General features: G+C 46.7%; 1 protein-coding gene across 8 annotated transcripts in view; it reads left to right on the plus strand.

The window, feature by feature from the left end:
• DAAM1 (dishevelled associated activator of morphogenesis 1) overlaps window positions 1-26,153 on the plus strand; it is a 579,575-nt gene that overhangs the window by 539,489 nt on the left and 13,933 nt on the right. For all 8 annotated transcript variants that reach the window (XM_085626090.1, XM_085626094.1, XM_085626087.1 and 5 more), the window contains 2 exons: window positions 1,126-1,257; window positions 19,728-19,898. In XM_085626090.1, coding sequence (XP_085482216.1) covers window positions 1,126-1,257; window positions 19,728-19,898 — 303 coding nt within the window. The remainder of the gene's footprint in view (window positions 1-1,125; window positions 1,258-19,727; window positions 19,899-26,153) is intronic.

The following is a 26,153-nucleotide window of genomic DNA, read 5'->3' on the forward strand; positions in this document are numbered from 1 at the left end:
CAGGGTCTCCACACAAGACTTGGGGGTCATTCAGATAGTAGCTAAGTTCTTAATTCCAGGTTAGTTCTTATGTTCCAGTCACACCTCTACATGTGTGCCTGGCCCAACTACTAGATAATCATATACTCCTTGTGTGAGTAATGGGGCAAAGGATAGGGGTAGGGTATATCATTGCATGAATAAAACTCACGGGGCAATGGAAATGCAGATTAATAATTTACACTAATTTGATTATTCTGACCCTGTTAGTCCCACTTGGAGTCAGAGAGGGGAAGTGATGGACACCCTCTGGTTCTCTCCAGAGTCACAAGAATGTTAAGAACTTTACTTCACCCAAAAGTCCTTTCAGCTAAAGGTAGATGTGCAAAGGTGTTTTTGCTCCGACAAGGTAATTGAGTGGCCCCTATAAATGTATTCTACATTAAATCTGATAGCTTGGGGAAATCTAAAACAGTGCTCTCCAATGTTTGTTCACGAGAGCCACGTCCATGTCTGATTATCAGGCTATCCAGAAGAGATGCATTTTCATACAATGACTCTAAATGAGACTTGATTACATATCCTGACTACCTGGCCGGGGTTCAGCCTATGGGTTCAAAATTTAGCACCTCTACCATAGAGGAAGTACCTGCTACACAGATGATGGAGGCTGCTTTCCGGTATGCTCTCTGTAATGTTTACTGTTGTGATTTCTTCCACACTGACACCCCGGGTTATCATGAAATTGCTCATTGTTTGCCCATGCTAGCAGATGGCCTATGAGGTTCTGCTTAATAATCAGGTCAGGATCACAGTGACTGTGGAGAGTAAACGAGAGTACAGATACTGAATTGCCAAGCAAGGTTTGTCCGGAGTCCCTTGCGATCAAATATTGAGTTTGTTGTTCTTCTGTGGACTACCTGTGATGAAGGTGCCTTTGTCAGTGGAGAGGACAGACTGCACAAACGTGTTCCTATTTTCTTGGTAAAAAGGCGATTCATTTTCAAGTCTTGGTAATTTATCATCCCAACCCTTAAAGTGAACCAAAATACACTCTGAAGTTTTGCTCTGCTGGTGCATCCAGTCAGTGCATGTCTGATTTATACACTGTAGTAAACCAAAGCTGCCTTTTTGTTTGTCTTCCAGGAACTTGAATATCAGAAATCGCAGCCAGCACAGCCTGGGGACAAGTTTGTGTCTGTCGTCAGTCAGTTCATCACGGTGGCCAGCTTCAGCTTTTCTGATGTGGAAGATCTTTTAACAGAATCTAAAGAACTGGTGAGCAGTGTGATGGACGCCTCTAATGTGGCTAATGTTTTTTTCCGCCAGGCAGACATTTACAGCAGAATGTGCATGTCAGGCTGCATTTTGGAATGCTTTCCTATTCAGCTGACTTATTTATTGCTTTTTGTACTTCACAAATGAACGACAAATAGTATTGGTATGATATATATATATATATATATAATACTAGTATCAGTATCACTAATGTATGTATATATATGTTCAAGGCAAATGAGTTGCAGATTACACACTATGCATAGATCGCCATCTGGTGTTGGGCCCGGATGTTTGCACTCGTTTTTGTCCTGGAAAGTCTTTGGAAGTCACGAGATAGGTGGCTCCTCCTTAGGATGCTAGTGCGCATGGGCATCGGCTCCATCCTCAGATTGTTTTTATCCGCCATCGGGCTCGGATGTGTTTCTCGCGCTCCTGTTCGGAACCGTTACCAATTCCATTTCAACGCGCAATGCTTCACCCTTCCTACGGTATTGTCTCGATCGCGAACCCTACTAGTCGCACATCTCTCCAAGTCTAAGTCTTCGATTCCGGTCGTCGACGAAGGCCTTCGGGCCTACCTGGGCCTTAGCATCTGGCTCATGGAAAGGATGCTATTCAAAAAGTGTCCTCGATGTGGGTAGAAGTTTCCCCACACCGATCTGCATGAGGTGGGTAACCTCTGCTTGTCACCGGAGCACGAGGCCAGAGACTGTCCAGCTTGTGCCTCTTTCCGCTTCTAGAAGACCAATCGGGTTCGGCGTGCTCGGGGGACCATGGCTCGCTCATTGACAGCATTCCCCGATGACATCTTCCAGGAGGGCATCGATGTGCCGGAGCGGATTGAAGATGGCCTTGTCAGCGCTTCCGAAGCCGATGACTCCGACGTCGGAGACATCAATCTGGCGCAGAGGGTCATAAGTAAAGACGTCGACCCCGACCCCCTCCATACCAAAAGGCTTCGGTCTCACCTTCGTCTTTGGGCCCAGGTGCACATCGACACACCGCTTCCCACGCCCCGCCTTCGGGCCCAGAAAAGACGCCTACCAAGCCTTCAGGCGACTCGGGCTCGAGCCACCCTACATCCGGTGCCGAAACTCACTCTTCGGCACCGAAAACGAAACCGCCCTCCTCCTCCGTGTCGACCGCTGTTTCCACCTCAAAGCCCTCGACACCGAAAAAAAAAGCACCGACTTGCCGGCACCGAAAAAACACTCGGAGCCGACCAAGAAGCCACTCCCCAAGAGTTCGGACACACACTCTTCGAAGCTGAAAAGATCATCGGGACCTAAAAAACATTCAGAGGCTGCAAAACACGGGTCCAAACCAAAGACACTCCGGAGTCGATGCCTAAAAAGTCCTCGGAACCGAAACACTGTGCGCCGAAAAGCCAAGATTCAGCAGAAGAGCTTTTTCACCCAGATCCTGCACAAAAAACTCTGGTTAAAGACCCTAAAACTGGTCATTTGATACTAAGCTCCAGGAAAAGACCACTGAACAAGCCTACGCCTCCTCCACCACCTAAAAAGAGGGACATTGCCACATCCCCTCTTAAAGTCCCTTCTCAACCTCCTCCTCCATCCTCTCCCCTACCACCTCACTCTCCTACACCATCTCTTACACCAGTAGATGATGATGACACCTCTGACACATGGGGGGGGGGGGTGCGGATGATGTGCCACTAGGGGATCCCAGCCCACCTGGGTCCCCTGACCCTTGGGATGACTATAATACACCTGATGTCCCAAATCTCCCGCAAGACAACATCTACCCCTCTAGGCCCTCCCCACCAGAGGACACCATGGGCTTTAATCAACTCGTACAATGAGCTGCCCAGTGCCACGGGGTCGACCTATACACAGACCCCGTTGAGGAGGATTTCTTGTTGGGCACTTTTGACACCACACAAAGGTCAACATCTACTTTACCCATGCTCAAAGGGGTTAGTTATTAAGCATGCTCCTGATATATTCAAAGATCCTGTTAGGGCTCGGGTCATCAACCCTCGCATAGAAAAGAAATACAAAGCTGCCACTACAGACCCAGCTTATATTAAGGGCCCTGTTCCATTAGACTCCATGGTGGTATCCAATGCCAGGAAGAGAGCTAACTCTCAAACATCAGGTGACGCAGCCCCACCCGATAAAGAGTCTAAACTCTTGGACGCCTCCGGCAAGAGGACAGCCTCACAAGCGGCTAACATATGGCGCATCGCCAACACTCAGACCCTACTAGCCAGATTCGATAGGGCACATTATGACGAGTTAGAGTCCCTATTGCAACACCTCCCGGACAAATATAAAAACAAAGCCAACGACCTCATACAGGAGGGTAAACTAATCACCAATACCTCCATTCGTTGTGCTCTCGATGTAGCAGATACCGCCTCCAGAGCCGTAAATACCAGTGTGTTTTTGCGTAGGCATGCTTGGCTACGCATTTCAGGCTTTAAGCCTGAGGTACAAAGTTCGATCCTGAACCAGCCATTCGACCAACAGCACCTCTTTGCCCCTGATGTAGACTCCTCCCTAGAGAAAATGAAAAAGGACACGGGCACAGCCAAGTCAATGGTAGCCTTGCAATCGCAAGCTCCCAGACGTTCTTTTCGTCGCTCCTCCTACAGAGGCAACTTCAGAGGATACTCATCAGACAACCCTTCCACCTCTTACAAGGCTTCTACCCAGTCAACCTTCACCAGAGATTACCAGAGAGGAGGGTACGGAGGCAACAATAACAAGGGCAGAGGCAAGACTAACAACACCCGATCTGCCTCCACCCCTACCCAAAGACTTCCTTCCACTTCCCCCGGACCATTCCACTCCTGTCGGGGGAAGACTACAGCAGTTCCTTCCGGTCTGGACCAACATCACCACAGACAGGCGGGTGCGACAGATAGTTCAATGAGGTTACTGTCTTGAACTCACCTCTACCCCTCCAAACATACCACCCAAACAGCGTTCAATGTCACAAGAACATCTATCTCTGCTAAAGCAGGAGGTAATCTCTCTTCTACAAAAAAACTGCAATAGAACTGGTTCCCCTGCACCAACAAAACACGGGAGTCTACTCTGTATTTTCTCATACCAAAGAAGGACGGCTCTCTGAGACCTATTTTAGACCTCAGACCCCTAAACCTATACATACACTCAGACCATTTCCACATGGTCACACTACAGCAGGTCCTTCCTCTTCTTTCACAAGGCAACTTCCTTGCTACCATAGATCTCAAGGACGCCTACTTTCATATTCCCATTCACGCAGCTCACAGGAAGTATCTCAGGTTTGTAGTGGACGGGCAGCACTATCAATTCAAAGTACTCCCGTTCGGAGTCACAACAGCACCAAGGGTATTCACCAAGTGCCTAGCGGTAGTAGCAGCCCACTTAAGAAGACAGCAAATTCACGTCTTCCCATATCTCGACGACTGGCTCATAAAAGCCAGCTCATACAACCAGTGTGTACACCACACTCACACCACTATCCAGCTACTCCACAACCTGGGGTTCACAGTAAACCACACCAAGTCTCATCTGCAACCGTCCCACACACAACAATACCTCGGTGCCACCATAGACACCCCAAAAGCGCTAGCCTATCCCACTCCAGCCAGGATAGCAAGCATGCATGCATGCTCTCCTCCCCAAATTTCAACCTCAACACTCCCTTCCAGCTCGAGTGTTCATGCAACTCATAGGGATGATGGCCTCTTGCATATTTATAGTGCCTCACGCAAGACTCCAGATGCATCCGCTACAAGAGTGCTTAGCATGCCAATGGAACCAGGCTCAAGGTCAGCTAACAGATCTGGTGTTGGTAGACGGTCACACTCCTCGCTCTCTGTAGTGGTGGAACACCAAAAACCTTTCCAAAGGGTGACCGTTCCTAGAGCCAGTTCCCCAAATTGTCATGACAGCGGACGCATCGCTCTCCGGATGGGGAGCTCACCTATCACATCACACCATGCAGGGCAGATGGACACCTCAACAAAAGTTACTCCACATTAACCACCTGGAGTTACTAGCCATATTCTTAGCGTTGAAATCATTCCAAAAGCAAATATCAGGCAAAGCTATCTTAGTCCGCACAGACAACATGACAGCCATGTACTACATACAGAAACAAGGCGGGACACTCTCTGCAGCTCTCAACTAGCACAGAGCATATGGAGATGGGCTATACCACAGAATATATTTCTCCTAGCCCAACATGTCCCGGGAGTCCAAAACACCATCGCCGATCTGTTAAGTCATCAAACACAACAGATCCACGAGTGGAAACTTTATCCCCAAGTTCTTCAGCCATTCTTTCAAATGTGGGGGCAACCACAGATAGACCTCTTCGCCACCCACGAAAACGCCAAATGCCCAAGCTTCGCCGCCAGACATCCACACCCATTGTCCAAAGGCAATGCGATATGGATGAACTGGTCAGGTAGATTTCAGAACGCTTTTCCGCCTCTCCCACTCATTCCACTAGTGGTGCGCAAACTACAGCAACATTCAGTAACTCTCATTCTAGTTGCTCCAACTTGGACCAGACAACCGTGGTACACCACATTGCTGGAACTGTCCGTAGTCCCGCACCAAAAATTACACCTCTCACCACGCCTCTTAACTCAGAACCGTGGAGAGATCAGACACCCGGACCCAGCTCAACCTTGCGATCTGGCTCCTGAGGTCTTAGAATTCGGTTACCTTCACCTTCCTCCTTACTGTATGAACGTCATTAAAGAAGCTAGACTTCCCACCACTAGAGCATGCTATGCAGCCAAGTGGAAACGATTTGTGATCTATTGCCAAAACAACAACATCAATCCCCTGGACGCGTCTATCCAACACATCATAGGTTAATTACAACACCTCCAAAGATGCAACTTAGCCCATACGTCTATTGGACTACATCTTGCTAACATAGCGGCATATCTACAAAATAGACAGCATCTATCACTTTTCAGAGTACCTGAAGCCTTTATGGAAGGCCTCAAAAGAATAATTCCTTCCAGAGTACCACCTTCACCTGTGTGGAATTTGAACATCGTTCTCACACGTCTCATGGGTCCTTCCTTTGAACCCTTACATAAATGTGAGCTTCAATTCCTAACATGGAAAGTTGCTGTCCTACTGGCCATTACCTCTCTACGGCGAGTTAGTGAGCTACAAGCACTAACTATTCAGGAACCTTTTCTACAAATCCATCATAATAAGGTTGTTCTCCAAACAAATCCTAAATTCCTTCCTAAAGTAATTTCTCCCTTCCATCTCAATCAGTCTGTGTGGTTGCCAGTATTCTTCTCGCAACCACAGACAGTCGCAGAAAGAGCTTGTCATACTTTAGATGTTAAAAGAGCATTGCTATATTACATCGAGAGAACACAACCCTTTCGTAAGACAAAACAACTTTTTGTGTCTTTCTCACCACCACATCAAGGCTACCCCATATCAAAATCAGGGATATCTAGATGGATTGTTAAATGTATACAAATTTGCTACCACAAAGCAAAACGTTCTTTAACTGTTCCTCCTAAAGCCCGCTCTACATGAAAGATAGGGGCTTCCATGGCATTTTTAGGGAACATTCCCTTAGATGACATCTGCAGAGCAGCTACATGGTCTACACCGCACACATTCACAAAATACTATTGTGGAGATGTGCAAACAAAACAAGCTATTGTGGGCCAGGCTGTACTCAAAACACTATTTCAAACTACTGCAACAGATACTGGTGGTCGCCGCTGACGAGGGGTACTGCTATACAATCTATGCATAGTGTGTAATCTGCAGCTCATATGCCTCGAACGGAATATGCTACTTACCAGTATGCATCTGTTCTTGGCATGTAGATCTACACACGCCCACCCGCCTCCCCGGCTACCTTTATCTGTTCCAGTAAGATCTTATTTAGATATACCGTACATGGGCATATTTCCTGTTTTTTACTACGCTCCATCATTTCCCTGCTGGTGAAAAACAATCGGGGGATGGAGCCGATGCCCATGCGCACTAACATCCTAAGGAGGAGTCACCTATCTCGTGACTTCCAAAGACTTTCCAGGACAAAAACAAGTGAAAACATCCGGGCCCAACACCAGATGGCGATCTATGCATAGTGTGTAGATCTGCAGCTCTACATGCCAAGAACAGATGCATACTGGTAAGTAGCATATTCCTTTTTTTCACTGGGAAAAACCAAAGGTTAAAGTAACATCATAGTTATTCATAGTTAGGTGAGACTGTTAGTGCCAACATAACATCTTAAACCTACAAAACCTCTAAAATTCACCAGTTATAGTTATCTCAAGTAACTATAACTTACGCCCCGCTATGGCACTGCTTATGACCTCACATATTACATCACTCATGACATGGTCAGTGAAATCACTGATGACTTCATCCACAGAACCAGTCACACCCACATACAACCTCTCATACGTCCACTCACATACACATTCAATGAATCATACACCCACTAACACAGCCAAATCAGCCACCTGTACAGTCACTTACACACCCACCCACTTACTCACCCACAGAGGCTCTCACTCACTAATGCAGCCACTCACTCACCCATACAGCCACTCATTAGCACTCACTCACCTATACAGCTACCCACAAATCCATTTACTAATCCAGTTAACCACTTACATACGCATTCACACATCCATACAAGCAGTCACACACCCACCCACCCGCTCACTCACCTACACAGCCACTCACACAAACACGTACTGTGCAAAACAACCACTCACACATACTCACCCATACATCCATTCAAACAGCCACAAACTTACCCATACAGCCACAAACACACCCAGTCACCACCTATTGAGCCACTCACACAGCCACTCAGTCACCAAAACAGCCACTCTCATACTCCCCTCACTCATATACCCACTAAGGTAGTTACTCACTCATACAGCCAATCATGCTCAATCACCAATACAGCCACGCACACAGTCACTTACACACCCATACAGCTACTCACAAACCTATACATCTACTTGCATACACCCTTATTCACCTTTAAATCCACTCACTCACACACCCCCTCCCACACTGATGCAGACAGTCACACACCCACTCAGATGACATATGTTAGAAACAATATCACTCGTTTCTAATTTAGAAAGAATATTAGTGTTTGAGGCATGTGAGCTTTAGATCACATGCTTTGCATACTCCTGCCATCTAGTGTTGGGTCCGGATGTTTGCAAGTTGTTTTTCTTCGAAGTCTTTCCAGTCACGAGGTAGGTGACTCCTCCTTTCGGTGATAGTGCGCATGGGCATCGACTCTATTGTTAGATTGTTTTTTTCTGCCATCTGGATTGGACGTGAATTGCTGTGCTCTGGTTCGACATCCGTTTCTTGGGTTCCCCTCGTGTGCAATCCACTTACCCTTAACGGTATTGTTTTCGATCTCGTATCTCCATTTCTCCACGTATCGTATTTATTACAAAAATTATTTTCGATCTGGTGACTCGTGGAAGGCCGTCAGACCTACACGCGTCGGTTCACCTCACAGTCGTTGGGACGGACTCCATTCAAATTCTGTCCCTGGTTCCACGCGAAGTTCCCGCGCACCAACTCAGACAAAGTGTGCAACTTGTGCTTATCCTCGGAGCACAACGAACAGGACTGCGACGTGTGTAAATCTTTCCGCTCAAAGAAAACGCTCCGCGACTGTTGGGCTCGACGTCGCGACATGCAGAGCCAGAATAAAAGATCCATTCCGGACCTATTTGGAGAAAATTCCGAACAAGAAACCGGCAATGCCATAGGGGCCGAGGAAGAACAAGAGTAGCCCATCTACGTCTCCGAGTCTGGCTCCGATGTGGACAAAGACATTCCACAAGGTCAGTGTATTGTGAGTACCGATCCTCTCTTGCCCCAAAGTCCAACTCAGCCCAAGAAAAAGGTTCCAGTCCCACCTCTGCCTTCGGGCGTTGGTCGGCACCGAGAACATGTTTCCAATGCCCCACCTTCGGGTTCGGCACCGAAACACACGTCAAAGCCTTCCGGCTCGGGATCGAGTCATCCACACTCTGGCACCAAGCCAAAACCTTCGGGGTCGAAACTGAAACCTGTCTCGGGCCCAACTCCTTCGAAGCCGAAACAGTCTTCGGAACCGAAATCCTGGGCACCCAAGACACCGGCACCGTAACATAAAGATGCTCCGATACCACCAAAGGAGTCCACATCAATCATCTAGAGCTGATGGCAGTGTTTCTAGCGCTCAAAGCCTTTCAAATTCACCTTGTAGCCAAAGCTGTCCTAGTCCGCACTGACTACATGACAGCTATGTATTATATACAAAAACAGGGGGGAGGGGACACTCTCTCCAACTGTCACACTTAGCTCAAGACCTTTGGAAATGGGCCATACACCACAAAATGCATCTCCTAGCAGAACACCTTCCTGGAGTAAACAATCAGATTGCCGACCTTCTCAGCAGACAGAGGCAGCAATTCCACAAGTGGTACCTTCACCCTCAAGTTCTCCTCCCATACTTTCAAAATTGAGGATTTCCTCAAATAGATCTTTTCGCCACACACAAACGCAAAATGCCCAAGCTTCGCCTCCAGGTATCCACACCCACTCTCCAAAGGCAGTGCACTATGGATGAACTGGTCAGGGATATTTGCCTACGCTTTTCCGCCTCTCACTCATTTCATCAGCGGTTCGGAAACTCAGGCAAACATTCCTCACACTGATTTTAGTAGCTCCCACATGGGCCCGTCAACCTTGGTTCACCACCGTGCGGGAGCTGTCAATAGTGCTACAACTCACATCCAGTCTCCTCACTCAGAGCCATGGAGAAATCAGACACCCAGATCCCAAAGAACTCAACCTAGCGGTCTGGCTCCTGAAGTCATAGAGTTTGGTTATCTGAATCTTCCACCAGACTGTAAGAACATTATTAGAGAGGCCAGAAGACCTACTACAAGAGCTTTTTTTATGCAGCTAAATGGAAGCGTTTTGTTATCTATTGTAATACTAACATCATCAATCCTGTTGATGCTTCCATACAAAATATCATATACACTTGTAGCAGTCAGAATTATCTTGCACTTCTATCCACTTACATCTCGCTGCAATATCTGCGTATCTACAAAATAGGTAACACTTATCTCTCTTTAGAGTACCAGTTATCAAAGCTTTTATGGAAGGACTAAAACGAGTTATACCACCCAGACTTACACCTGCCCCAGTGTGGAATCTTAACATAGTCCTCACACGATTAATGGACCCACCTTTTGAACCCATGCATAAATGTGAACTGCAATTTCTCTCGTGGAAAATCGCTTTCCTCATTGCAAATACTTCACAGAGGAGTGGGTGATCTACAGGCACTAACCATAGAAGAACTTTTTTTCCAGCTTCACAAAGAACAAGCATTGGCATAGCCAATAGGTCTCACCTTTGGGACCTTATATGAGTGTTAGCTATTTACAGTCTGTTGTATTTTTTTTGTTGTAATTTTTTGTGTCGCATGTTACTGGCTGCACTTGGCCCGAAGCCCCGCCCCCACCCCAGGCGTGCCTCAGTTTCCTATCTTGCTGTTACGGTCTGTGCAGAGTTCTTGTAAAGATAAGGCGATCACTTGCTCCGATAAGGTCCAGTTTGGAGTCAGCAGCCTAGATAACTACAAAATAACTGTTCTGAAGAGATGAAGAAAATGACTGCAGAGCTCTCATATCTAATTTAGCACGAGCGAAGTCGTTAACCGGAGAAGACATGCTTTCAAGTCAGGTTAAGGCTTTCGCAGCGCGTGGCTAGCCGGAAAATATCATGATGAGATTTACATTAACCCTGAATAAAGCACAAACGTGGTTATTGTTTGCTGTTTGCATTGCAGCAGGTGCTCAACCCGCTGAGCTAGCTTATTAGCTGATGTAAGGAAGGGCAGTAAAGGGCTGGCAGCTCCTAAAAATATGCCCCGCTCAGACAGACGCCAGGTTGTATGTTTCTGAGAGTGTCGCAGCGGATGCCGCGCAGGTGCACGTGTGAGATCCGTGCATTGCCGGGCACGGGTGACAGGGCAGAGGGTGGGCAGCGCTAGATCGAGGAGGAATAATGTACGCGAGCGGTGCTTTGAGGCAAACTTTTTTATGAATGAGCCCAAGACAGTGCTGCCAGCAGCCTTGGTGGAGATGAGGGGGCATCTCCAAAGACCTGTGGTGTGAGTGTCTGCTGCACACATATTACACACCTAGAAGAGCGGAGTAAAGAGCGCACTCCAACGCATGTGTGTTCTATGACCTGGACTGGAGGAAACTCGCACTTTATAAATGAAGCAGAGACTGCGAGCCCAACGGGCTGGGGGGCGGGGGAGGAGTGAAGTGAATACCCCCCTTGATGTTGCTGATGCCTGCAGTGCTGCACACATCACAGTTTGGTGCTGGGCCACTGTGCTGAATGCCAGGCATGTCATCAGCTCCGGGGCGGGAGGGGGTTTGAGAAGATGTTCCCAGGATGAGGGACATTTACTGGACTTGCCCGGATCTTCGAACCTATCATGCGCAAGACTTGTTTTACCGCCCACAAAAGCTCTTACCAGAAACGGTGCAGGTATAACCTCCTGGGGAAGGCGGGTGGAAGGTCTGCTCTTGTGCTTGCAACCATGTAATATGTTTAGCAAAACTCGAAACAATAACTTTAAAGCGAAAACTACGTTTCTAAATCCCTTTTGCGTAGGCTGTGACTTCTACATAGTATGCTGATTTAATATCGTTTCTGGTACAGTTCACATATTTTGAAAGATGGTTTTGAAGGGTCAGGCAGCAGGTAGAGACCTTCCTGTGCACCGTCCCTCGTGGGCTGTTAGTGCGCTGGCGGAGGGCGGGTGCGCAGTGTGAACACGCTGAGCGAGCCCCTGGAGCTCGTACAACTAGAGCCATATTGACTGCAAGGATAGATCTAACCCCATTACTGGACATGCTGGTCCTGCCCTTTTGGAGGAAGTGTTAGTGCCCCCCTCCCCACCCCTCCGAATTTCAGGTCTAGCTGCGCCCCTGCTAAGATTTCTGAATGGTGCTAGAAAAGCGAGCCTCAAAAGTGCAAGCCTTATTGACTACACCTAACCTTTACATACGGTCACCTACAAAATTAGTGAGTGACAGCACCCAAGAGCTAGAATTGAGCATGCTACATCAATTTCACAAGTTTTTTGCTTTTATAATGTCATCATGCAGCATAATGGCGTTTCATAAGAACAATGTGGGAAGGCGCTCCGGTGTAATTGTGTCGGTCAGTCATGCATGTCACAGTTTCGAATCGAAGCAAAGCCAATTCCTGCAATTTACAGTGCCAAAAAAATGAAATATGGAACAGCAAGTGTTCTAGAAAATTATAATATCTATACACCACATGTATACAGCAGGAAAGTACACAAAGCTTCTCTTGTTACACTAAAGCCTTATACATTAATTTTGCAATATACGGACATTGCAATTAGAATGTTGTGGTGAGGACTGTTCAGATGTGCCTCAAGTTAAAATGATCTTTTGCCAAAATGGCTCCTAAAATTGTGAGACGGGCGAGATGACAATAATATACGAGGCAGAGGGGCAGAGGTTGTACACAACTGCAAAGTAACTCCAGTTCATAAAGTACTCAATAACACTTATCTCCATGCTGACACTATGGCGGAAAAAACGCAAACGGATTGAAAGAAATACTGTAAAGTATGTATGGACACAAAGCATCGGTCATAGAAAGGATACACGGCTAAATAATGCCTTGGTGGTTTCATGTGCAGTAATACATTCTCGTGAAAGTATTCTGAGAGACAAGACCAACGGACAACTTACTAGACGAGCACGCGAGGGGTGTGCGCACGCCACAGCGAGAGATCTGTTTTCAGTTATCGCGCCCATGTGTGGGCACGATAATTGAAAACCGTTGTGGCCTGTGCGGGTAACCGCAAGCAATATGCCGTGGGCAGAGCAAAGGCGGGACATGCACCCGCCTTTCCCCAATTGCGTGTTGTCTTTCTTAGAAAGACGCACGCAAAGCCCAATAGCCTGGGAGAAAAACATCACCACACGCACGAGCGTGTGGTGAGCTTTCTAAAGCCCATTACTAAAAGTCGAGCATGCAGCGCATGCGTGCTGCTCTAGGCTCGACCCAAAAAGTGGTTCTTCGTACCAACCCTAAGTTTCTACCTAAAGTAGTTTCTGCCTTTCAAATCAATCAATCGGTTGCGTTACCTGTGTTCTTTCCTCAACCGGATTCAGTGGCAGAACGAGCTCTACACACTTTAGAAGAGCCCTCTTATATTACATACAAAGAGCAAAGTCATTTCGTAAGACTAAACAACTTTTTGTTGCTTTTGCTCCATGTTGGAAATGGCACTTTTTGCAGGGTTATCCATAAACGTTTTGCTTTTTCCTCCTATTTTCTCCTGACCTGTGTGTGTTGGTTTTAGGACTCTGGGCACTTCACCACTGCTGATCAGTGCTAAAGCGCATATGCTCTCTGTGTAAACTGTGTTTTGATTGGTGTTTCCATGATTGGCTATTTGATTTATGTGTCAGTCCCTAGTAAAGTGCACTGCGAGTGCCAGGGCCTATAAATCAAATGCTTTTGGTGGGCTGCAGCACTGGATTGTGCAACCCATGCAAACAGCCTGTAAAGTGTGTCTAAGGCCATTGCAGAGCCTGTGTGAAGCCTGGGGCTGCCATGTCGACTTGGCAAGTGCACACACTTGCAAGTCCCTAAACCTTCCCTTTTCTACATGTTAGTCACCCCTAAGGTAGGCTCCACGTACCCCTGTGGGAAGGGTGCATTGTATGTCAAAGTTAGGACATGCCCTGGTGTGTGTGGCATGTCCTGATAGTGAATTACAGCCTACTTCGTTTTTCACTATTGCAAGGCTACCTGTTCTCCATAGGCCAGAATGGGCAGTTGGATTTTTACATCCTATAATCCTAACGGACCCAGGGAACATGGTAGAAATTCGAGTTTAGTATGCCTGAACTTAGAATGATAAAATACATCCTTTAGGGAAGTTGGTTGTAACGTTCTGAGTTTAAAAATACCACTTTAAGAAAGTAGGTATTTTCTTGTCTGACCATCCAAACCTGCCTCTGCTAGGTTGTGTATTCCTTGTCTGGAGTTTGAGTGACAGGGGCTGGGGAATTCCAGGGGGCTTGGGAATTCCCGGAGACAGGGTGAGTCAGCACAGGGCTGAATAGAGAGATCTCCATGTAGATGGGTGGGAGGAGTTGCACCAGGGACCTGAATAGGGCTGTGCTTTCCCTTCCCAATGCTGGCTCCACCTCCTGCGGTGCGTCTGATGTCTCTGCCCTGCACTGTGAAAGGAAAGGAGGAGTCATTTAAACAGAGTACTCCAGAACTGACCAGAACTGGTTTGGACTAGGCAAAGGCCTCTCTGCCTTCAGAGAACAAAGAGAAACTTGGTATGAATATTGGGACCCCAACCCAAGAATTTTAGATCTGGCTGGAATCAAGGAACCTGCCAAGACGAAGAGCTGGAAGAGCTACCAGGAGGAGTACTGCCCCTTTGCTGTGTTGTTGCTTTGTTGGGTTGGCCTGCAGCTGCTGCTTCTGCCTTGGGCTGTGAAAGGACTGGACTGAACTTTCTCTACTTGTGCTGAGTATCTCCAAGGGCCTGAACCGAGCTGGCCTCCTGTTAAGAAGTCTCAGGGACTGCAAAGACTTCACCAACCTCTGGGTACCGCTCCTGGAACCGCTGTTTCAGTTGCCACAGAGAAGGAGGAACCGCGACCGACTGTCGCTGGCTTGTGTCCTGAAGGCACCGCAAGCCGCACCAACTCGCCCTGCACCATAAGCCTTGGTTTTACTGACTCCGTCACCGAGCCGCTGCCTGCACCGCATCGAGAGACACCGCAACCTGCATCGCCTCGCTTCGCTGGCCTGGGCTCACCGACACGATCGCTGCTGGCTCGACACCCGTGACTGACTCCTCACGCACAGCTGTCCGACTCAGCCAGTGTCACTCCCCGCCAACCGGCTCTGTCGCTCGCATCGCAACTTGCCAGAACCGCATAGAGTACCGCCTCTCCCTGCACCGCCCGCCTTGGTCTCACTGACGCCGTCTAGACGATCGTCACCGAGCCGCTGCTCGCACCACATTGAGAGGCACTGCACCGTGCGCCGCTGCCACTTTGCACAGTAACCGCGACGGACGTAACGACCGCCTCTGTCACCTGCACCGCAACCTGCCAGCACTGCATCGAGCACCGTCTCGCCCTGCACCGCCCGCCTTTGTCTGACCGACGCCGTCTGGACGATTGTCACCGAGCCACTGCTCGCACCGCATCGAGAGGCACCGCACCGTGCATCGCTTCCACTTTGCATCGCAACCACGACGGACGCCAAGACTGAATCGCACCGCCGTGTGGGTCACACTAAGAAAGGTACTGTGAACGAATCTGTCCCGCTGTTGCTGGCCCGTACTGACGCGGTCAGCGGGAACTGCAAGACTCTGTTGTTTTCAGCATCGCGGTAGGCTCGGACCGAGCTACCGAGACGTACGAACTGTGTTTTTCAACGTATTTTGCAACTTAAAGACATTTTGAGAAGTAACTATTTCTGAAGTACTGTATGGTGGATATTTATCGTATTTGGTCTTGTTTATATAAAAATATTTGGATATTTTTCTAAAACTGGTGTGGTGTCAGTTTGTAGTGCTTACATTGTATTACTGTTGGTTTTGTGCAAATGCTTTACACACTGCCTCTAAGATAAGCCTGACTGCTCGTGCCAAGCTACCAAGGGGGTGAGCAGGGGTTATTTTAGGAGTGTAACTCCCTTGTCCTGACTAGAGTGATGGTTTCTGCCTGGCTTGGGTGCAAACCTTAGCCTACCAGAAATCCTATTTCTAACACTCCACCTCACAAGGGCAATCCTATATCTAAATCAGGTATTGCTAGATGGATTGTTAAATGTATTCAGACTTGTTATGCAAAAGCAAAGAGAACTTTAAAAATACCCCCTAGAGCGCATTCCACTCACAAAATAGAGGCTACGATGGCTATCTTAGGAAACATCCCCATAGTTGACATTTGTAAGGCTTCAACATGGTCTATACCACACACATTCACCAAACATTATTGTGTAGATGTGTTAGCAAGACAACAAGCTAATGTGGGCCAGGCAGTACTTAGAACACTTTTTCAGACAACTGCAACAGCTACAGGTTAGCCACCGCTTTGGAAGAATACTGCTGTATAGTCTATGCAAAGCATGTGATCTACAGCGCACATACCTCAAACGGATGATGTTACTTACCCAGTAAGCCTTTGTTCTTCGCATGTAGAACTGTAGATTCACATGCGCCCACCCACCTCCCTGGGTACTTATACCTGTTGCAGTTCTTCCTTTTTCTTTTACATACATACACATGGACATCTCTATTCAACTCTTAGTAACTCCAGTCTCACCCTCTGCGGGAAAACTATCTAACAATGGAGTCGATACCCATGTGCACTGTCACCGAAAGGAGGAGTCACCTACCTCGTGACTGGAAAGACTTCTTCGAAGAAAAACAACTTGCAAACATCCGGACCCAACATTGATGGCAGGAGTATGCAAAGCATGTGAATCTACAGCTCTACATGCCAAGAACAGATGCTTACTGGGCAAGTAACATTATTCTTAACTTATGCAGTAGCTTACTATATATCTTTAAGTCTCAGAAACATTATGAAACACTTTCACTCATTGGATGATGTCATTTGAGCTGTCATCAGTAATGTTACTGACCATGTCATCAGTGATGTAATATGTGAAGTTATAAGCAGTTCATTGTGGGGGCATAAGTTATAGTTCGCTCAGGTAACTAACTGCTGAATTTCAGTAGTTTTATTCGAGTGCAATCTGAGCGGAACTACAACGTCCCTGTAAACTTTGGTATATATAGATATATATTTTTATCTCCTACTGGCGGTCGCCAGTAGGTAGTTATAGTTGGGACCTAGTTACCATAGGAAAAGCGTTTTTTGATTTGCCAATATCTTTGGCGCCGTTTGACGAATCTTCATGAAATATTCCAACAAAACGGGTTGGACCGCTCAGTTTGTGTTGAAAGTTTCGGGATGAGTCTTACTGGACTTCTGTTGCCTCTTTCTGCATTTCTGTTGCTTCTGTCTGCGCCTTTCTTCCTCTTTTTGCACATGTCCTACCTCTGTAGGCATAGTTCGAAATTAGCATTTAAAAAAACTTTGTAATTCACTGAAAAAAAACACAGGTTTCAGGGACGTTTTAGTTAGTTGGAATTTCACTCGTACAAAACCAATGTAATTCGGACGTTCTAGTTAGTTCAGCGAACTATAACTCGCGCCCCCGCAATGCACTGCTGATGACGTCACATATTAGATCACTCATGACATGGTCAGTGACATCACTAATGACATCCCTGATGACATCTCAAATGACATCACTGATGACATCATCCAGTGAAATGACATTATTGATGGTAGTATCCAGACGTACCAGTAATTTTCCTTTGGCTGTGCACAGCGGATGTTAGCAGACATGACCCAGTGCCCAACTCAATGTGCGTTACCAACCCAAACTGCGCATGGCCTTCAGTCATCCGGGTCAAGAACAGCTGGTGAAAGCACATTTAAAACCCAGAAGGCTCATTGGGGGAGGGAGTTTTTTCTTTGATTGTCCTACGGTTTTCAGCTTTGAAGGTTCTGGTTAGCTGGTCACCCCACAAAAATGTGTTCTGTACTAAGGGGGGAACAAAGCCTCATAAGGGAGCACGGTGAGCACCCACTGACCCAGATGCCGTTTAGTTCAACCCCAAAGGGCCTACCAGAGTTTAAAAGAAAAACAAAAAAAGTTTGTTGGCCGAGCTCTGTAAACTCACGTTAGATTTTGTGTATCCCGGAAGACACAGAACCCTGCAAACACATGTAAATGTTTGTGAACCCTTTACAGAGTTTTCAAACTTTGACATTCTTGGACCCACGTTGGCTAGAGTTCGAGCAGTACCCTCGCTCCTTGGATGTGTCATAATTCGGAGAGCTTGATTGAACTCTAGACTCATTTAGGGGCTCTGCGTATGTTCTGATTAAATTATTGCTTTAGAAGTGGGCGTGGGTCAGATTTTGTTTTAGCAGGTGCATTCTCAGTCAACTCAAAATTTGTATTAAAAAAAAAAGTGCTGAGTCCTTAGACTCAACCTAGCGTTCGAAGACACAGCACACTTATCAACAGTGGCAGGACTTCCTCCAGATTCTGTTGACTTTTTGCAAGGTTAAGAGCATTCTGAAGATTTCGTTGGTTAACATTTCATATATCCTTGCACCATATTAGAAGGTCCCTCCTCCGTAGCTTCAGGATCAGATTGATACAATACAGTAGTGCCTTATTGGCCAGATGTACATGAATTTTCAAACCATAGCTGTTTAAAAAAATTCTTTGAATTTGAGATGTTTTAGTTTTATTCAGTGAATTAATGAACGAAAGATAGGAAGGAGGAATAGAGTGAGGGTACTAGTTACTTGCTGAGGGGACTATGAACTCTGAGAAAGCTTTGTGGGTTCAAGCGGCGTTACACTTTTATTTTATGTCTAGAAGCATGCCTGACCTTGCCACAGTGCCTGCCATCAATTCTTCTTGAGTTCGTCACTTGCACCTGCACAGCACAAGAGAGTTTTCTGGACGCTGGGAAGGCAATTTTACTATTCAGTTCTACAATATTTCAGGCAAAGATAAAAATGTACAAAGTATTTTTTTTTTTAAAGGGGTTGTAATGTTGCATTGCTGTTCTGAAGGCACAGCTCATGGCAAAATACTCGGTTGACCGTGCTCTGAAGAGCACCTGCTTCTGTCTTGACGCCTTCCTTATGGGTGGGTTTTACGAGTCACCCCGAAACTAAACTCCTTTGAAGAAAAACAATTTCTAACTTTCCTAACACAAAAATAGATGACAGCAGTGTGCACAGCATGTGAATATCCAACACAACAGGATTCAAACTGATTGTTACAGGTAAGTAAGGTTTTTCTCATTCCATGACTGCCAGTGCCTCATAAATCATTAGGTCTGGACCGTCGTGTAAAGTGCATTGAAACATTTCTCCCCTACATTTTTAAAAGTAAAACATGAGTGGTATCTTTCCACCTTTGTTTATACTTTTCAATCACAAAGTGAAAAAAGCTCATTATATTCAAGATCTACATAGGCATCACAGGAGGGGTGCCATGTCATAGTGTAGCCCTAGTATTGATATCAGTGCTTCTCTGATTTCCTAATCCTGTCGTGGCTGAACTTTTTTGTTCGTACTGGGCAGGCTGGTACCAAGGTATATTGATGTCTAACATTATTGCATGCTATGGATCACAAAATGGTCGTTAAAAGCAGCAGTGGGTAGAGGATGCATGACATGTGAACTATTTACTTTTCAACACGACAGCCGGACAGTAAAGCTGAACAATTTTCAGGATCGTAATAAATGGTGTTTCTCATATTTTCCCCAGTTCAGTAAGTCCGTTAAGCACTTCGGAGAGGACACCGGCAAAATCCAGCCTGATGAGTTCTACGGAATTTTCGACCAGTTTCTCCAGGCCTTTTCGGAAGCCAAACTAGAAAATGAAAAAACCAAGAAAAGGAAAGAGGAGGAGGAACGACGAGCACGAATGGAAGCGCAGGTTAGCGGAAAAAAGTTAAATTCAGCTTACTTTGTCACATGCGTTTATACTGGTGTGTGTGTTGTACTTTTTTCTGGTTTCAGGCTTGCATCGATTGTAGTTTTGGTTTTCTATTTGAGGAAAGCATAAACACTTTTTTAATTTGTACAAATACCTATAAGATTGTATTCCATGTGTGGAATTGCAATATATAACCCCTTTGTTCATGGTATTCACCCTCTGAAATGCGGTACTCAAGCACACGCTGATCGAATAGTATATAAAACAAATTGTGAGTGGATAGAGGGCACAGGGCAGACAAGACATCCTAGTTTATTGTAACTATTTTCAACATTTAGAACTATCCAGCATCTGTAGAGTCAAAATTGGTTATTCATATGCTGGCTTTGGTGGATCTTCTTTGTGGCTGAGGTGTGGTGTGACCCTGTATTGTACGCCCACTGTGTCAATAATAAGACTCAGAATGCTGTGATGGAGGCGAGAGACCTCCTGTCCTGTGAGAGACAGTTTTAGTGCAAGCAGAGCGAGACACTGAAATCCTGAGACTGCCTAAAGGTTCCTTTGGATTGGATTAGTAGAAGGGTGAAAGAAATATAGGAGCTCAGAAAAGTCTCACAGTAGACCTACAATTCCTTGAAGTCAGTTACATACTGTGAAAAAGTCTCTAAGCCTCTCACTGCAGTAGTTCCTGAAGACCAGTATGGACTCACTTCCCCTCTTATTGCGCTAATACATTAACACTGTTCGATATTATTTGTCATTCCTCTGGCTTCATTGCTCTAATAGTGTGGATTTATGAGAGTTTTCTAGGCTTTCCTGATGAGAGGTGGATGTATGATGAGTGTGATGGTTTCACCAGGGGGCAGTTGGGGAGAGTTCTGATCGGATGACGTCATGGCGTATGGTGTGGCGCTGTCCCGCTGTAATGGTGAGTTTCTCAGCTAGATATGTTGGCATTTTGTTTTCTGGGGCCTTGTAGGTGAAACAGTTTGTCTTGAAGATATTTGTGAGCTTGGAGTGAGAGTCTGTGTAGTTTCTTCAGCAGTGGGTTGATGTGGTCGATCAACTAAAGGCCTTTAATGAGATGTTCCAAAGTATGAAGTCTGTCTTTCACAGGTGTGGGTGAGGTGACATGGAGTGTGTTGGTGCTGTAATATCCGTTAGTGTGTCGATCCAAACCTGTCATCACGAAGAGGACATAAATTCGGCCAATACTCCCACCTTTATCACACGAAGACTTTCTGATTTAGTAGATGAACCGTAGTAATTTAAAAATATTCCAGGTTATTGTGTCTGAAATTCAACAATTAATGTCTGCTTTGTTGTGTTGGCAGAAGCAGTATTTCCACAAAGTAATATAATAAATGAATTAGAGAAACCAACACATTCTTCCTGCCAAGCGATATATTCATTAGAACATTAATTACAGGGTGTTTCACAATTTTCAGTAAGTTATCTGTCAATGATAGGGCATGAAGGACAAACTTAGTTTTAAATGGAGTTGAAAAGGTACTTTGGAAGAGCAAGAATTGTGAGCGGTGGCAATGCTTATTCAAAATATCAATTATTATTATTATCAATGTTTTGTGTACATATGTTTGCCCAGTCTCCTATGTTAGCTCAAATTATAGCAAGATATAGTCTCCCTTGAGGAATGGTCAATGTTTTGTGTACATATGTTTGCCCAGTCTCCTATGTTAGCTCAAATTATAGCAAGATATAGTCTCCCTTGAGGAATGGTTGGCGCATTTACTTGATTTAGATATCAAAGCATTAATGATTGGTATAAATCCTAACCCTGTGAAGCAACCAAAACTTAAGCAGTATTTGATTATGCTAACCACAAACATTTTAAAAATGATCATTGCTAGACAGTGTTAGGCTGAAACATCTCCTTAGTTTAGCACACAAGGGGGTACATTGAGGTTAGTTGATGGAGTTGAGACTGTCCATTGATCTCGCGCAGTAATTTAAAACCAGCATTTGCAATTTCTATCGGTCTCACACTGGCGAAAGTTAGAGATATTGGCGTTGTAAATGAGAACTTTCTAAAAATAATATGAGTAAAGTTTATTCTAGAGAAATACAGCATTGTTGTTAGTCACGCCTACTCAAACGTGTATACATGTACCTTTTAAGTAGATTACACGGCCCTCCCTGCTAATGCTGACAAAACTTTAATTTGAACAATAAAAACAAAGTATGCAATATGTATACTCGTTGTTAGTTAAAATATTTGCTGGCCGGATCAAAATGTACAAATCCTACGCTGCTGATCTGCTTTTCACTGTAAGAAGGGTGGCTGTTATCAACCTGCAAAAGGCAGAAAGTGCTCTCATTGTGAAAGCTATGCATTCGAAGCTCTGTCCCTCGCAAACCACGAGCTCGAAAGCGCAGATCACTAGCTGTGTTTGTTAATTACAATTGGCCTACAGCACAAAATAGCTGGTGAAGAACACATTCCAAGTGTAACACGGGAAAGAGATCATTCCTCTATCGAGCCGGGTGCTACCTGGCCGGGGATTAAGTCGCTGGGAGATCTGAATTTCAGATCATAATCCCCTCACACACCTGTTAGGGTGTCATGCTTCATCATAGGGCGTTCCTCGTCAGACCAGCGCTGCAATGTCTGACGGTCCTGGTGGCTCTTTGGCGGAGTTCTTTTGATCTGAGGATGCCGTATGTGGTGGGTGCGCGTGGGCAATATGTGGTGAATACTGATGTGTGGAAGGTAGCTTAAAATAGGTACCGGATGTGAGAAGTTGGCCTGATATATGATCTCACTAATTCTAGTGTACACCTTGTATCAGTCCAAACAACCCTTATGGTGATTGGTTGTAAAGTCAACCTTATAGACCAGCTATCCTAGTGGTAGCATGGACAAGAGCAGTCTTAGGCTAAACTCTGAATGGCATGTGAAGCCAGCTGTTATACCATATGTAATCCCTTGAATACCAAATAAAAGGACACCACAACAGATATATATATAAAAATAGAATGTATTTATTCTAGTCAAACCCTCAGCACTCTTTATGAGATTCGAGGTAAGTACAACACAGTCTTATTTAAGCATACATTAAGTCACACAGGTAGGTAATACAGTTAAGCCCTAGGGGCCACGCAAACCATATACTAAGTAAGTGGTATAAGAACCACTGTCACGAACACAGGATAGGCCTAGGCCTAGGGAATCGCTGGGGCTACACTATACTACCAAAGGTTAGGAAGTGGGAGGCCCACGGGATTCAGGTGCAGAGTGGAAACACTCACGCATAATGCGTAAAAGTCGATAGAAATGGAAGTTATTAGAATTTAACAGTTTTAGGACACTTCTGGTATAGCTAGGAAGTCGAGACTCGGAAACTAGACCCTTGGATAGTCAATACCCTTGTGAGCACCGAAATGCTCAAGTTACCTAGCCCACGGGCTGCGGGTGCATAGGTGTGAACTTGCGTCGGGTTTCGTCGTTGACTCCTATAGATGCCTGAAGGAAAGTTGCTGACAGGCAGTCATTGAAGAGTGTCCGGTGAATTCCAAGGATGGAATCAAGAAGGAAGGATACCTGCAAGCAGAAGGGACAGAGTCTAGGTCACCAGCCGGGAGTCGGGAAGGAACCAGGCGATGTCGTGAAGATGCAGGTGAAGAGGTGAAGCTTGTCGCAGCAGCCACGGGTACCAGGAGGCGTCGAGGACGACCAGGACCAGGAGGTGAGCTGTCCCACGAAGGCTCTTTCTGTCGGCGGCGTCGAAGTCGAGTCAGGACCCAACAAGCCTTGGCAAGCGGAACCCACGCAGGATGGAGGACTTGCTTCTGGTGCAGACCAGGAAGGTCTGGGGTGCTTCTCTTTCACAGAGGAGCGGGTGTCAGTCTGGAGGAGCCAGACCAGCAAGATGAAAACAAAGGTTCGTCGTCAAAGAGGTCACTAGCCAACGGGCCAGCACCGTACAACACGTCGAGCAACTCAGGTGCAGAAGGGCCCCACGCAGAACACGTGAAGTGTGGGGAGCTGGTCTTCTTTGCAGATGGTGCTCGGGATGGGGGCTTCTCAATTCCCCAAGCACAGCCTCGAGGGAGCCTCGGAAGTCGCGCTAGTCAGGTACTAGCCACTTTTCCCAAGTCGCCGGTCCCACGTCCCTCGTCGCCTCCACGGGTCTCAGCTTCGCTGGAGATGTGGATCTGGGTCAGAGGTGTCTGGAAGTCTCGGCGCTGGTCAGTCTCTGCAGTCGTCCCTCGCAGGATCAGTCGCAAAGCAGGGTCGCTGGATGGTGCCTGGTTGCCCAGGGTGGTGACTCCTTGGCCACAAGGGAGATTTCTTCAGTCTTCTTCCTGAGGTCGAATGTCGAAGGTCCAGAGTTTCTGTACAAGTTGCAGATTCAGGTTAATCTAATTTAGCAGGGCTCAGCTACCTACTGATATACTGGGCTAGTGGGCTGGGCTACCTGCAAGGTCCCTCCTATGGGTGGGACCAGGAAGGGGAGTTTCGTGCCAGACCTGGGGCTGGAGTGCCCCAGCGCCGGTTTGAACTGGACTATGCATGGGACACCTTGTGTGCCCCAGGCAGTGTCTAGTTTCATTCAACCCTCCGTGCCCCAATACACTAAATCCTGTCTAGGGTGGTGCTCGCACCTCCCAAGGCAGGAAACCTATTGTCCAAGCCTCCCTCGCTGGAAGGACTCCCAGCAGCAGGAGGTCAGACTTATGTCTGTGGCAGCAGCATCCATTTTGTGATCCTGGGGCTCTGGTTAACTTTAACCGGGTAAGTAGGTTTCAACAGGTCTTCTCCCTCTAGAAGGGAGGGATAATATCCTCATCCCCATATATGGGATGGGGGTATTATTCCCTAGTGTTAGACACCTTACACGACATGTTTTGATAAAGCCAAACCATAGTTACCATAACCGTTTAAGATTATAAGGCACTTTAAGAGTATATGGTAGGCTATATCATAGAACAGCTATAAGGACATGGTTCCGAAAGCTGCAGACAGGCTCAGCTCATGCTAGAGCACCATCTCACATGTTACCAAGCACTCTGCCTCCAGGATTGTTAAGGCCTGCCATAGGAGTGGCTGATAGGTACACATGTGTCTATATATAAGGTAGGTATAGGAATACTACACCTAAGCAAGGAGTGATTACACGACCTTGCCCCAGCTGAGTGATCAGCCAGTTCTGTCATAATGGAAGGCCAGGCCAGGGGTGGCATAATACATGCTGCAGCCCCTGGTAGGCATAGGGTACACCTATGCCCTGGGTACCTAAGGTACACTGTACAGGGGCCAATAAGGTTATCCTAACCAATTGGGTTATGCACCTAAAGTACATAGTGTAAATTTAGAGCGAGAACAGCAGGGCTGTGGGTCTGATTGGCAGGCCCACAGCCACATCTAAGTCAAAAACCAGTGAAGCAAAAGCAAAAAGTGGGGGTGAACAAAGAAAGCAGACCCTACTCTCCTACACCGGAACCCAGAAATGTTTAATTCAATATGGGTCCAGTACTAGGTAAAAACAGTGGCGCTATCTTGTGGTCCCAAGGTACCAGGATAGCTCATCTGATAGATATTCCCAGGCGTCAGACTGGATCCGGAGAACTTTTTGCATCAGCACCTCTGCGCGCCGGACGACGGCGCCATACGACCTCGCCCTGACGTCGTCCACGTACGTGACGTCAGCGAGTTCATTTAAGTCCCTCCCGTCGCGCTGACGTCAGTTTTCCTTCTTTTCCGCGTGCAACGCGGATCCAGAGTGAACGGTTCCTCTCGCCTGTTTTCAGGCCCTTTTTCGACAATTTGCGTCTGGAACAGTGTGCGATGCCCTCAGGCTTTAAATCCTGTACTTTCTGTTCACGGCAAACGTCCGCGACGGATCCGCATCTTATTTGTATGTGGTGTCTGGGCGAGCACCACCACTCCACGGACGGCGAAGCCTGCCAACACCTCAAGCCGAAGTCTAGGCGGGAGCGCCGAATGAAGCTTCTTTCGGCACGGCTGTCTCGTCGGAGTCGTCTCGTCCCATGGCCTCTTCAACGCAGTTCTGCCGTCGAACGCCCTCTGGGGCCGAGGCTGTCGTTCACCACTTCTAGGTAAGTTGCGGCGTATGTCGCCGAGGTCCTCGACCTCACTTTCATCTGTTGTCAGGGGCACTGGTTCCCGGAACATTCCGGACGTGCGCCCCGACAGTCGTCCCACCTCTATGCAACCTGTGCGGGGGGCGACCTGGGGCCCAAATGGAGGCTTATGCCACGGCTTTGCAGGCC

This window comes from Triturus cristatus, chromosome 9 (genome assembly GCF_964204655.1).
Source record: "Triturus cristatus chromosome 9, aTriCri1.1, whole genome shotgun sequence".
Classification (NCBI taxonomy): domain Eukaryota; kingdom Metazoa; phylum Chordata; class Amphibia; order Caudata; family Salamandridae; genus Triturus; species Triturus cristatus.